We start from the raw sequence: 13,384 nt of genomic DNA, 5'->3' as shown, positions 1-13,384 counted from the left end.
GTTGGTCTAAGATCGTAAATATATTCCATCTGTTACATCGAAGCAATTATTGATGATTGAACTTTTGGATATGTTTACTGGTTTAATACATACAGGGTCATGCACTATTCACTGGCGTACACAGTGATTGTAGCAGGCACTCACTCATGCAGGCAAGGGAATGCAACTCAAGTACGCACACAAATATTGTGTTGTACAAGTGTGTGCAGATAGAAACGAGGGCCGAGTGTGCATTCACTTTTCTGCTGATGTGCACCGAGGAATGGACAGTTTGGTTCATCAGAATCTGCAGAAATTCAAGTATCTAATTGCACGGAAGATTCAGCGTTGCATCTACTTCTACATCTGCACTGCCTTAGCAAGTCATTTAATCTCAGATGCATCCAGTTCAGGGTATACAAACTAATCCAGCAGTAGTGTAGTTCCCCTTCTTTGAGAATGACTTGCGTTCAGTATCTCAAACAAGACTCATTGTTGCACTAGGAACTAAAACACTTCATTGTAGAAACTTCTTTTCTTTTTCTTTTTTTGGGGGAAATGAGTGGACTAACCTGACCACATTGGCAGATTGGTAGATTTTTCACAAATAGACCAAGTGACTTTCTACAGTTTTTTTCAGTCCATTGCAGTGACTAAGAATCCACACTGAATGTTTGAATTTGCTTGCATTAAAAGCTGGAGAATTAAAGCTGCATTAATAAATGGTTGGCCACTAGAGAGCAGACGAAAAAACACAGTCCTGACATCCTGATAAATAAGAATCCAATATTCACTCTTCTTTTAGCTCTTGTTTTGGGCTCCACCAACTCTTGTGAAAAACCTGTGGCTCTTTAGCAACTAAATTTTCCATTTTCTTCATCAGCTAGTTGCTAACTTTGTCTGACATTTGGAGTTGGGCCCATTACGCACAGTTGGTGTTTCAGAGCTTCTTTTGCTTTAAATGCCTGCTGCCTGATGCTGCTTGAAACAGGGCTGATGAATCAAAACGGCAAGCGTGCTGTAGAAACAAACAAAAACACCCCCAGAGTTTGGTATTAATTCTCTGTGAGTCATTACAAGTGACCACTTTCACATCACTAAAAGTCATTTGATTCATTGTAAACGTAAAAAAACATTGATTAATGCAGTTTCAATACTTTATAACTAGTTGTATAGAAAACCCTAATCACAACCCTGTGAGCTTGTATTCCTGAATCTTTCTCTCAACATGCATATGCTCTTGAACGCACGCTGACATTAGTTGTAGACAGATTAATCGGCCGGCCGATTAACAGGAACGAGTAATGTTACTTTGAGATAATCTTACAGATGTCTGCTCTTACAAGGCTAATTATTTATTAGTTGGATATAATATTTCACTTAGCCAACACCAGACAAGGCCACTACACAAACATTGTTTATCAATTTTTTATTCGTGTCAGTTGACACATTTTTTGTGGTCTCTCCGAAACTAGGAGATGCTCCAATCTGCTGATTAATACAATTGTTAAGTGCATGAAAACTCTATTGATTTTTCATTCACAAGTTGTTGTTGTTGTTGTTGTTGTTTTGTTGTTGTTCATTAAAAAAAAAAAGATTTTTGATTGTCATACCTGTTGAAATGTATTAGGGTGATGTTTTTTGTTTTTTTTTCACTCAAATTAAGTGAACTGCAAACAACCCAGATCTACTGAAGCAAACAGACAAAACAATGCAGACAATTGCAGCGTAAAAAACATGTTCATTTAAGGTCAGCAATCATGTTGAATGTATTATGATTATTAAATTGTTTTTATCAGATGCAAACAAATACAAAATAACAACGACTACTATATATTGGCATTATATATAATGGCCGCCCTGCTCTCTAATATATGGGCATCGGCCAAAAAAAACAAAACCAAAAACAGCAGTAGTGACCGGAACCAGTTTTGTTACATGCAGCCGTTCAGGAGGAGCGCCAGCGAGCCAAGGAGAGAAACGAGAACGAGGTGGAGTCCACCAGCTGCGCCAACGAGGATATGCCCGTGGAGAAGATCCTGGAGGCCGAGCAGGCGGTGGAACCCAAAACCGAGACCTACATCGAGACCAACCTCGGTGTGCCATCCAATTCGGTGAGTTCCCGTTTTCATACATTCTTTTTCAAACACTCACACACCTTGTCATCGTGCAAAACGTCCCCACTTTGTGTGGAAACCAGCAGACATGCAGCACATACCCCACTTCCTCAGTGTTCCTTGTTAAAGCGTATGTGCCATTGACTTAATGGGGACAGACTCTTTAGTGCAGTGTATTTTTGCAGTGAGTATGGAAAAACTTAATGCATTATTAAGTACTAATACGTAATGAATCAAGGCTTCAAACTGTAACTGTGTCCAACTCTACTGCCAGTAAACTCCCCGAGGGGAAAGCAAAATGTTTTTCAGATTTATGGCTTGTACTTTTCTTTCTTTCTTCCAAAATCTTCCTGGAGTTGTCCCACCATTGTCCACATTCAGTTTTATCTTCCCAGCTGCATGTAGCTCCTACAGTATATCTCATTTTTTGCATTAAAATACTGTGTTGAGACACAGCAAATCTGTCTGCATCGTAGACTGTATGTAACAGATGGATGTAGTCAGCCGTGACGTCACCCATAGGTGTGTGGACTACAGTTTTGAAGCCTGGAGTTTGACATTTTTGTTAGTTGCCATCTTGTTTTCTTTGCCACCAGAAGTGAGCGACCAATATGTCACAATTAACTCTCATGAACTGAAAATAATCTGTCAAGGGGTTAAAAACCACACAAAAACAAGGACAACTCCCAGACTGGACAACGCCATGGTAGCTAACTGTCAATCACAAGGTAGCCCCGCTCTAAAGCATACCCTTCTTTGTTGTCTATTTAACTCTAAAGGTAACCATCATTTACTAAATGAACATCATGCTGTACTGCAGAAGACATGAACACCAACGGTTGAGACCATAACTCATGTTCACAATGTTTACTGAGGAAATAGACTTTTCTCATAGACTTCTATACAACCAGACTTATTTTGGCAACCAGAGGAGTCGCCCCTGATGGCCATTAGAAAGAATACAAATTAAAGGCTCTTTAGCATTGGATTCACTTTTTTGTACCGGAGGTTGCCACCTGGTCTACATGCTCACTGTTTACTTTTGTTATTTTGTAGTGCAAACATAGTGCTCATCATGTGATTAGAGTCGCCATGCAGATTTGAATGGGGACATGCTGTATGAAAACTATTTTCTCTGTGTTGTAGAGTTTGTAGCTGTCAGTCGGTAAAGATGAGTGTGATTACCGTTTGTCCTCGCTCTTTTAGTCCCTTTGGAGGTGACTGCTTGTAGTCTGGAGCGCCACTTTACCTGTTCACCTTGCATTATCTCCTTCGCTCAGCTGTGAGTTCCCTCATCTATCCCCCTCAGTATCGCCTGGGCACTGTGGGCTGTCTATTAAACAGAGGAGACTTAAAGTGATGAATAATGCAACAGGCAGACTGTTCCTGAAAGCATCCCACAAAGCCTCAGCTTCCTCAGGAATTCTGCTGCAACATGAGAAACAGAGGAGCTGCGCAGCGGCCTACCAAAGGAGGCAGGGAGGGAGGGAGGGAGGGAGAGAAGGGAACAGAGACTTAAGGAGGGAGGGAGAGAGGGAGGGAGGGCTTCTTCTGGGATCCATCCGCTTCAGGGGGTGGAAATGTCCTATGAAGTGAAGGTAGAAATGTGAGGGCTGTTATTTGAGTAAATGGGAGCTATTTTTATGTGTGTATGTGGGGGGGGGGCAGATGGAAATGTAGGAGATGAGCCTTGACATTAGGGAGCGGGAGAAGGAGCGTGGAGTCACGGGGGATCGGCTGGCAGCTCAGACACACTAATGCACTGAGTGTGTTTTTCGGGCTCAGCCACGGCGGGTCCCTCGGTGCCCGCTGCCTGCCTGACACCAGAGAGAGGAGCTTTTCTAAAGGACTACAGAAGTGATGAAAACGGCACTAATATACGGATGTACAGGGCTGAGAATATAATATTAATACGTGGAATCAAATCAGAATCACATCATGATATCAACCCATAAAAGTCTTGATTCTGTGCAGGTTATAATTACAGTAAAAAACGAATTTGTAACATTATGTGTTTTACGCATAGAATGAAACATTTGGTCTAATGTATTGCCATGAACATATTTTTCATATGATATTTGTGGAATATATCCCTATTTCTATTGCTTTATTAATGTCGGCCATATCAACCCCGCCCTAACGTACTTACGTCTTGCCGCATCATCATTTGCCAAGGTTCCTGAAGATCTCATTGACCCTTACTTAAGTTATGTGCCAGGCTTTAAACCCGTTATCACTGCCAAGAATGTTGTTTTGTATTATTTAAATGGTCGGTTTACCAAATTCAGAGTATTTTCTTAATCCGCTCAAAAGGTCCAGTATCTAGCAGTGCAGATGGTTTGGGTTTTGTGTGCTGAGGTTTTGAGATATTTAGATACTCTAGCTGCCACCCCAATACTAAAGGCCTACAAGGAATGACATTTTTGAGTGCTCTGAGCACCGCAAACGAACCTCTGTCCATCTCCATTGCTGGCCACTTTGGGAAGCCAGTAGGGATGGGTATAATATCGATATTAGTACTCTTATCAATACTGCTTATTGGTTTTGTTCTATTATTATTCGTGTATGTGAACAATTTGCGCAGCAATACAAAAAGTTGCTAAATCTGTAAGAATATATTTGCAGCTAAGCAATTAGTTGAGTGATTAGCTTTAATTTATTAGAATTTTCTATCCGCAAACTTTGTGCGGCACCGCTACCGTTACCTGAAGTGGACGAGGATGGGCGGCCGCTCTCCAAACAGTAGAAAACTGTGCATTTCTGCAGATTTATGTTCTGCTGGTATTACTTCCCTTACTTGTGAGGGTTTTATTGCATTTGTGTCAACAGCATCTACTGGAATGTAGCCACACTTTTGACATTTATGTTCTCTCTGCAGTGATGTGTGTCTCACTCTGTAATTTCTGAAATACCGATAGCAGAACCGTTAATTCCAGACCTTATCCGTTCAGTGCAAGTTTTTACTAATTTAGAACCAGTCCCCGTTTAGAACACGGTTCGGCCTGGGGGGCATCCCCAAAAAGACAGTGGGGTTAGTTGTTCTTGTTGCTGCATCAGCAACTCCTGGTTAGTTCTGGCCTCCTGCTGATGCTCACCGCTGCTAGGTGGCGCTGCCATGTGTCATGGAGCCCATGTCTGTCTAGGACAAGGACATCAGTGGCCAGCAGAATGGGCGTTCCAAATGGAAAACAAAAAATGGGAAGAAAGAATGGCTTCATTGAAAACTTGGACAATGAAAACATTACTAGATACAACTAGGACTTTGCAAGAAACCACTACTTTTAGCTGGAGCCCAGGATGTTGGCAGAGTGTCAGCATTCAGGCTGTCCCGACCACAAGGACACCCCTTCTCTCAAAGTCCCCCCTGCCCCCCCCCCCCTCCCTGTAAGGTCTCCATTGAGAGGCACTGCCCCGTGCTGTAATTAATCACAGGGCCCAGGCCATGAGTGTACACCATGAATAGGCCACCAGCCACTGTCTAATGGCTGGGGTCTGGCCAACCTGAATGAAGTGTGTTTATCTCATGGTGACCTAGAACAGGACTTAAACAGGCGTTAGTAATGTGCCTTCAGTCGGACGGGGAGAGGAGTTCTCATAAGGAGGAAAGAGATGCGATCGCTCACCAATCCTGCAGGGGTGTTTCTTTACCTCCGTCGTTTTCAATCTACCATCTGTGCCTCACTTTTTAATGTTGAGTTACCTATCTTTTCCTGAGCTCAAGGCAGGAAGCGTTGGTGTTATTTGGAGGATAATTAGCCGATGATTCATCCCCACTCTGACATATGAGGACAGCGTCTTTAAAAAAAAAAAAAAAAAAAAACTTGAGTAATTCGTTTTCACACTGATCCGCACGAGTACCCGAGTTTGGATCTGTTGTCACGCCAGTGTAGTCTGGTTCAAGCTGAAAAATGAAAAATTGAAAGGCAAATCTTCTCGTCTCCCCTCCTCGAGTGATGAAAATTTCATAGGACGGTATGCAAGCCTGGCATTTCTCTAAATTGCGGGGATGATCGACCATGGCGGGGAAGCATGAGTGGCCATAAACCCCTTTTTGATTTGCTGGAAATGAAGACACTTCCTTGTTATTTATTCCTTGGTGGCAGGCATTTAGACATCTGCTAAAGGGGCTAAAATTAATAAAAAAGATATCTTCTCTTGCTTTTTGTCTCTAGTTTCAGCTTTTGTCCAAGCTTATTTGCTTCCTTTTTCAGCTGTGATCTTCACAGTAGTAGAAGATGTCGAGTTGTGAGATGTCACTATGTGGACCTTTGTACTTAAACGCGGAGGCCTATGTTGGTCCGTCCCCGGCCACGATGGCGCTCCTCCATTGCGGGCCCCTGGGTTACATCCTTAAAAGCCGCTCTGTGACTTGAACAGTAAGTACAGTAATGTGATGCCGGAAGGATTGTTGCAGGAAAGTGTAAGCTCCTCTCCCCTGTCATCTCACACAGGGCAGTAGCAAAATAAACCAGGTCAGTGTAAACACGGCTAAGATAGCCATTCAACATTCATGAGGCTTGCCATGTTTAACGAGAACCCTGGGACTTGTATTCTTACGATGAGGGGTGGCCAGACAGCGCCGCATGCCGAAGCCCCGTTTTCTTTTTTTACTTTGTTTTCTGGCTGGGGCCGCTCTTTAGAATGAATTAGCCAAATCTGTTTATCCGATTGTTTTCGAGAGGGGAAACGAAGCTCACTTAAAAACTGTCGCCCTGTTAGTGCGCCGTCCACGTCTCCCACGGAGTTCACATGCTGAAATATTCATAAGATCCCTGTTTTCTTTGTCCCCCTGAAGAGAAACAAAAAAAAACAACTTTAACTTTACAAAAACAGTGTAAGCTTTGTGTCTGTTTTTTTTCATATCTGCGATTCTCTGCAGTCAGTGTGAGTTTCACACCGTAGGGAGGGAACGTGGAGGAGAGGAAGGGATGGTCTTTGGCCTGCGTGTTATGAAAGGAGAGCCTGAGTGGAGGGATGTCTTCTCCTTCATCTCAAACTAATCTTCTCCGGAGAGCTGCCGTTGATGTGGGGATCCTCGGAGCTTTTTAGCATCGATCTGTGGGATTTGGGCAGAAGGAAGTTTGGGGAGAAGTTTTCCGAATGTCTTTTGTCGAGTTCACACTGGGATACTTAGAATTTAGGGATGTTTACTTGATTTTTTTTAAATTATGCACAAAAGTGTGTGCACAGAATCTTTGTTTACACACATGCACATCAAGGGTTTTCCTCCCGGGATAATGGCAGATTACTCGACAGAGATTGACAGTATTGTTCTTTTTTCTTTTTTTTTTCCATCCCTACCCAGATGGATTACATTTTATGTTATTCATACTGTATGTGTGTTGCATTAGTATTCCACCACTGCTCATAAACTCCCTGTTGGTCAAAGAATAATCTCTCCCAATCTGATGTGTTGTGACGGTTGAGGACAAGCAGTCCTTGTTCTGTGGACTGGCATTTAAATAGAACACAGAAATGATGATCTCAACAGGAGAACTCCTCATGTGCAGCACTGTAGCTAACATTACGGACACAGAGATCTCAGATTTGTTATTTATTCCTGGGAATGTTGAGCTTGGGGCCGAACTGCATAACATGTCTTGCAATTTACATATTCATGATGATACCAGTATTTTGTAGTCTCTCTCTGTACATTTTCCACTTACTGCTTTTAGACCGAAGTGTATGTTCTAAAATCCTGTGTGCAGCTTTGCTCGATGGCATATATGTGCGTTTACTAGAAAGGGAGCTTTTCATCAAATGTGTTAAGGGGTCAATTGTTCTGTGATTGAGCTTGCTTTCACAGCAACATTACATGCACCACGTTCACCATTGAGATTACACTTAATGCTATACAGCACCCAAAGAGATGAGAGGCTTTTTACGCACCACCTCTTAAATAACATACATTAAAATAATAGATATGTCCATGTGAGATACATCTTTGGCCTTCCTTCAAGCTTTTATGCACATCTCTCATCAAGGCCTAATAGATCTAATGTAGAGAAATCAATGCTTTCTCCTTGTCTAACCTTTTTATTTCACAGAGGAACTAGTCAGCGGTCCTATTTTGGGCCCAATGTACAGTGACGTCCATTAGCCGGCCCAGTACGCTACCGAGAACTGCTAGTTTTTATAATTTATTAGAAGGATATATATTTTTCCCTTCTTAGAAATGTATGCCTTGATTGACAACACAAATCTTTTGAAAATGTATTAATAACTGCGCTATACCTGGTTATTTTATTAACTACGGATGGATTATGATAGTGGACATTTGTTTCATGTATGTGTTTTACTGTGAGTAAATAGGAATAATCATTACACACAATCATTGGCTGAGTTCTCCTAAGGGCCCTCTAATAAAGTCTCCCTGGACCTCCTTAGAGCTTGTTATGTTGTGAAGTGTCAGCGGAGTGTCAGAAGGGGCCTCTTGAGCTCTGCTCGCTGCCTGAAAGGCTGATTTGTGCGTCAGATAAAAAAAGGTCCCCAAAGAAAAATCCAGCTTTTTTTTTTCTCACCCGCAGCCCTCTTCAGGTATTTCCTCTGTGAGCTTGGACAGAGTCACTGTTTGTGTAGTGCTCCTACTTATGTCATCATGTATTCATAGCATGGTGCTGATGTAAGTGTGATGTGTGTGTTTGTGTGTGTGTCAGTGTGTGTTGATAGGTGGCTAAAGCCGACATCGGGCTCTCAGCCAAAAAGAGACACTCGAAATTTTAACATTGACATTTGTGTCCGTTTGTCTGTTTCCCCGCAGCCCAACGACCCGGTGACAAATATCTGTCAGGCGGCTGACAAACAGCTCTTCACCCTGGTGGAGTGGGCCAAGAGGATCCCCCACTTCTCTGAGCTGCCGCTGGACGACCAGGTCATCCTTCTAAGAGCAGGTCCGTCAAAAAAAACAACCAGTTCATTCAAAAGCCTGCCGCTTTATTCCAGAATGACATCTCCAGTCAAGTGTGAAAACACAAACGTTCCATGACTACTTGAATCTAAGCCATTGTTATTTGAACATGAAGGAATGGTCCATCAAGCACAGCGGTGAAAAGATAATGCATGAGTATAAGTTACTGTTCTTAAAGGTAACATTTCATCACCCTGTCTTTAAACAAAGACAGCTATTATGTGAGCATTCAACTAGGACTGTGTATTGGCAAGAATCTGGTGATATTATACAAATCAAGATACAGGGGTTATGAACCAATATATTGCAATACTAAAAACTGTCACAGTATCAAGAAGACGCCGCCATATGAATTAAATCTGATTAGCAAAAAGTAAAAAAAAATTATGCAATCTGAGCAGTGTGATCTGTATTTGCATTCATCACAGTCCCTGTAACATCCACCATCAGAGCACTACTTTTTGTGCAATCTGAGCAGCTCTCTGCCACAAATCTTTGCACGCAAACTATTAATTAGGCAAACAAAATCCAAAAGACTTTGGCAGCCTTATAATTGCCAGTGTTGTCCATGTTCATTAAACATACTTATGTTTTCGGTGAACCGAATTTATCTGTTTGCACCTAATGAACGTTGTCGCTGTTAGCTCTCGGGACGGTTAACAACTCCTGTGCACTGTGTTACCGGCCGCCAGCAATCAAAAGAGTGCAGACGTTAGCCAATGTATATTCCATCCCTGCCTCCAAAGGCTCCAAAGTCAATTTGACCAGTAAGCGAGTTTTAAGCTTTGTTTATACTCGCAGATGTTGAGTGAGCCCCGAGATCGCACGAAGGCGTTTTATGCTTATAGCGGGTTCGTTGCATTATTCCCCAAAACGCCAGAGGGCTTACTAAGAAACTTCCTCAATGCCAAAGAGGAACTGTAATTATCTGTGAACTCACATTGCATATTCATAGACTACTTTATTGTCTTTATACAAGCCCTATAAAGGAAGAAGTTGAGTGTTAAATGCATTATGACGAAACAAGGGTTAAATATCCTGTAAACAATTTGAATTGGCTGGTAGAATATAAACAAATGTAGATTATTAAGACCTCCTGGCTCTAGATCATTTAAAAAAAAAAATAATAATTTGATTTGAATCCTCTGACAGGTTAAATGGCACTTTTATCAGGGAACCATTTGTCAGTCACGTCTGAAAAGTCAGTTACAAAAAAATTGAGAGGCGCATTACAGAACGCCTTGAGAGCATGTGCATTCAATGTGAACAACTATTGCAACCATGCAGCTGTTGGCAATGAAAATGTTGAATCTCAGGCGCCTTTCAACAATGTTCATTAAATATGTAGGTCTATATAAAAAAAAAAAGGAAAAGCAAAATGAGAATCTTTTTTTTATGCGCAGAGATGTAAACAGGAATGTAATAAACTGCAAATAGCTAACGAGAACCATAGGGTATTATGCTGCTGAGTTCCAGCTCAATAACCATTGTTCTGTCTTGTTAAAAAATAATAAGGTTTTAATTTTATGATCCTGTGAAACAGTAGATATACGACTGATGAGGAAAAACCCAGAAATGTGTTTTAGTCGTTGAAAGAGGAAAACACAATGAAAAACAGATGCTAGAACAAGCTCTCTATCTGTATCTCGGTAGAAAAAAAGTGAAACGGAACTTAAATAGACTTCATTTGGCCATAACTCGGTCATGTGACTGAGACTGAGAGTCGGACCCACCAAGGTCGGGACGGCTCACTGTGTGCATCTGCTGCGCGCTGAGAGGCAAGCTAACCGCTCAGGATCACAGAGGCAGCCCCGTAAAAACACAGAGTGAATCATCCGTCACTTCTCTTACATTCTCTAACATCACATGCACGGAAAGGTCTTCTGGGTTCTTTTAACACATTGCCCTCGTTGCCTGCTTGTCGCTCCACATTACACCATTATATTCAAAATCCACCTTGAGGGGGGGTTAAAAAAACGCTATTACCCACACTTAAAAAAAAATAAAAATCCTCCCATCACTCCTCATCCTCAGCAGATACAATGATGGAGAGACTTCAGCAAGGCAGAGAAAGAGAGAGAGACATTATTCCGGAGAGCTCGGCTCTCAGGTTTTCTATAAATAACCGCTTTAGTTCTGCTGTATCACAGATAAAAGCATCGTGGGCTCCTCTCATACCCGACTCAACTCCGGGGAGGAGAAGCGAGTGTTGCCAGGCAGAACAGTTAAAGGAGCCCCGTCGCTCAAAAAGGCGGCGTCCTTGTGTCTTCGCTGCTCCCCGTGTCAGGCCCCTGCTTTGGCACATCAAGCCCGGTGTCTTTATTGTGGTGGCAGGCGCAGTTCATCCCTTTTACACGCTTGTCTCCGCAGAAAGCATGATTCAAACGTCTTGGTAATTACCTGATGCCTGAGAAAGCTGCACGCTCATACCGCGCAGTGTAATTGATTCATTGGAATCCCCCCCCCCTCTCTTTGTTGTCAGTTTCATTTTGCCTTGAATGCTGTGTGAACTTTTGTACCGGGATTTGCCAGTTCAGTGTTTCGTGTTTTTTCTTCTTTCTTTTGCTCATACTTTCCCCCTCGATCATTCTCCCCATCTCTGCCGCAGGTTGGAACGAACTCCTCATTGCATCGTTTTCGCACCGTTCGATATCGATCAAAGACGGGATCCTGCTGGCGACCGGGCTGCACGTCCACCGCAACAGCGCCCATAGTGCCGGAGTGGGAGCCATCTTTGACAGGTCATTATTCCCATACTAATAGACTTTTATGTAATTGTGTTCAAACTGATATGTAAGTGCAACCTACAACTACCACTTTCAATTACATCAAAACACACAAGTGGTTTATAAATTGTAACTAATGGCTTTATTAGTGGTTAGTAAGTGATTTTGTGAGTGATTTACAGGTCAGTAATAAGCCCTTAATAAGGACAACTATGTTACCAGATTTAGGAAAATATTTGGCTGGCAACATACTACTTTCTTTGGGTTATAACCTAGTTTATTAATGGCTTATTATTGATCTATTGGGCATTCATAAATTATTTATTAACTATTTTAAACATACACCCCAGAAAGTGATGTTTCATAAATTGTTACTAAAAGCAACATTTTAGGTAAAGAAGTAATGTTATGTTAATGTTAATAAATCATACATTAATGATTTAACAATCAGTAATAATCTATTAATAATGCCATAATGTTTGCCATGTTGTGAAAAACTTGTCTTTCTAAGTAGCCCAAACATTATTTATACCTTGTAACTGATCTATAAAGCCTTAATAACTAATTTATTACCTACTAATAAAACATAAGAATTTTTGTGGTAGGTGATTGACAGCATAAGACATTTTGGTTTCCTCCACTGAAATATCAACACCTAGACAGGAAGTCACAAAAGGCGAATCTGCGCAAGAACTATTGATCGATTCCAGTATATTAAATATGTACACCTGTACGCATCAGGGATCTCACGGAAACACCAAACTGCTCAGAAAAAGGAAGAAAAATCCATTCACAAGCTACTCACAGTGAAGTCGGGCGTGCACACAAACCAACCCGGTGACTGTTATCGACATTCCAGCTGTCTGACACACTGTAAAGTCAAAAGGGTCCGTTCAGCAGCATCGCACCTTGAGCTGAACCCAGATGCACAATTTGGAAAGTTATAAAAGTAAAGAATTATGTTTTTTTGTTTTTTTTAATACATTTTATTCATGAAATTATTGCCTGGGTGATTTATTCTGAAAATGAAAGTAGCAGTTTTAGTGTAAATGTTGCTGCCATCAGACCCGTGTTACCAGCAGTCTATCTTGGTCTCTTCTCTTGTGTCTCTGCCCCTCTGATCTCCAAGCCTCTGTGCCCGATCATCAGCGCTCACAGCCACAGGACATATTCCATCTCTGGCATTAGCTGTGGCAAGCATTAAGATGCAGAGAACTGATAACAGTTCTTTATCTACTCCCTCTCTCTCGTCGCCATTCAAATGAATACACTGATTAACTTAAACACTTGAGTCTTTTCTTTTTTTCCCATTTCCTAACCCTGTTGTTTCTCCTTGGAACAGATTGAATTAGAATGAGCTAAGAGCCACAATTGACTTTACTATCCGAGGGAGGGGGGGGGCAAAAATAGAGTAAGAGAGGGAATAAAAAAAAGAGCGGCGGGGAGAGGGTGTGACCGAGTCAAAGAGGGGTGAGGAGTTCAAGCGACTCCGCGCACAGACACACCCACCGATGATGTCAAGCGCAAAAATAGAGTAAGAGAGGGAATAAAAAAAAAAGAGCGGCGGGGAGAGGGTGTGACCGAGTCAAAGAGGGGTGAGGAGACGGTGGATGTCAAGCGCAGACGGTGGGAGTGTTGGTGTTCGATTACAGCTT

At 42.0% G+C, this 13,384-nt stretch overlaps 1 protein-coding gene across 2 annotated transcripts in view; it reads left to right on the top strand.

The window, feature by feature from the left end:
• The window catches only part of rxraa (retinoid X receptor, alpha a), a 100,812-nt gene that overhangs the window by 79,341 nt on the left and 8,087 nt on the right, over positions 1–13,384 (top strand). The window contains exons 6-8 of one of the 2 annotated variants that reach the window (XM_054611889.1): positions 1,924–2,093; positions 8,857–8,986; positions 11,612–11,744. In XM_054611889.1, the coding sequence (XP_054467864.1) occupies positions 1,924–2,093; positions 8,857–8,986; positions 11,612–11,744 (433 nt within the window). Of the gene's footprint in view, positions 1–1,908; positions 2,094–8,856; positions 8,987–11,611; positions 11,745–13,384 lie in introns of both variants that reach the window. The other variant, XM_054611888.1, reaches the window with a different exon arrangement.

The sequence above is a fragment of the Anoplopoma fimbria genome, chromosome 14, assembly GCF_027596085.1.
Source record: "Anoplopoma fimbria isolate UVic2021 breed Golden Eagle Sablefish chromosome 14, Afim_UVic_2022, whole genome shotgun sequence".
Classification (NCBI taxonomy): domain Eukaryota; kingdom Metazoa; phylum Chordata; class Actinopteri; order Perciformes; family Anoplopomatidae; genus Anoplopoma; species Anoplopoma fimbria.
Note: the sequence above shows the minus strand (reverse complement) of the source record. Positions and strands in the feature narration are given on the sequence as shown.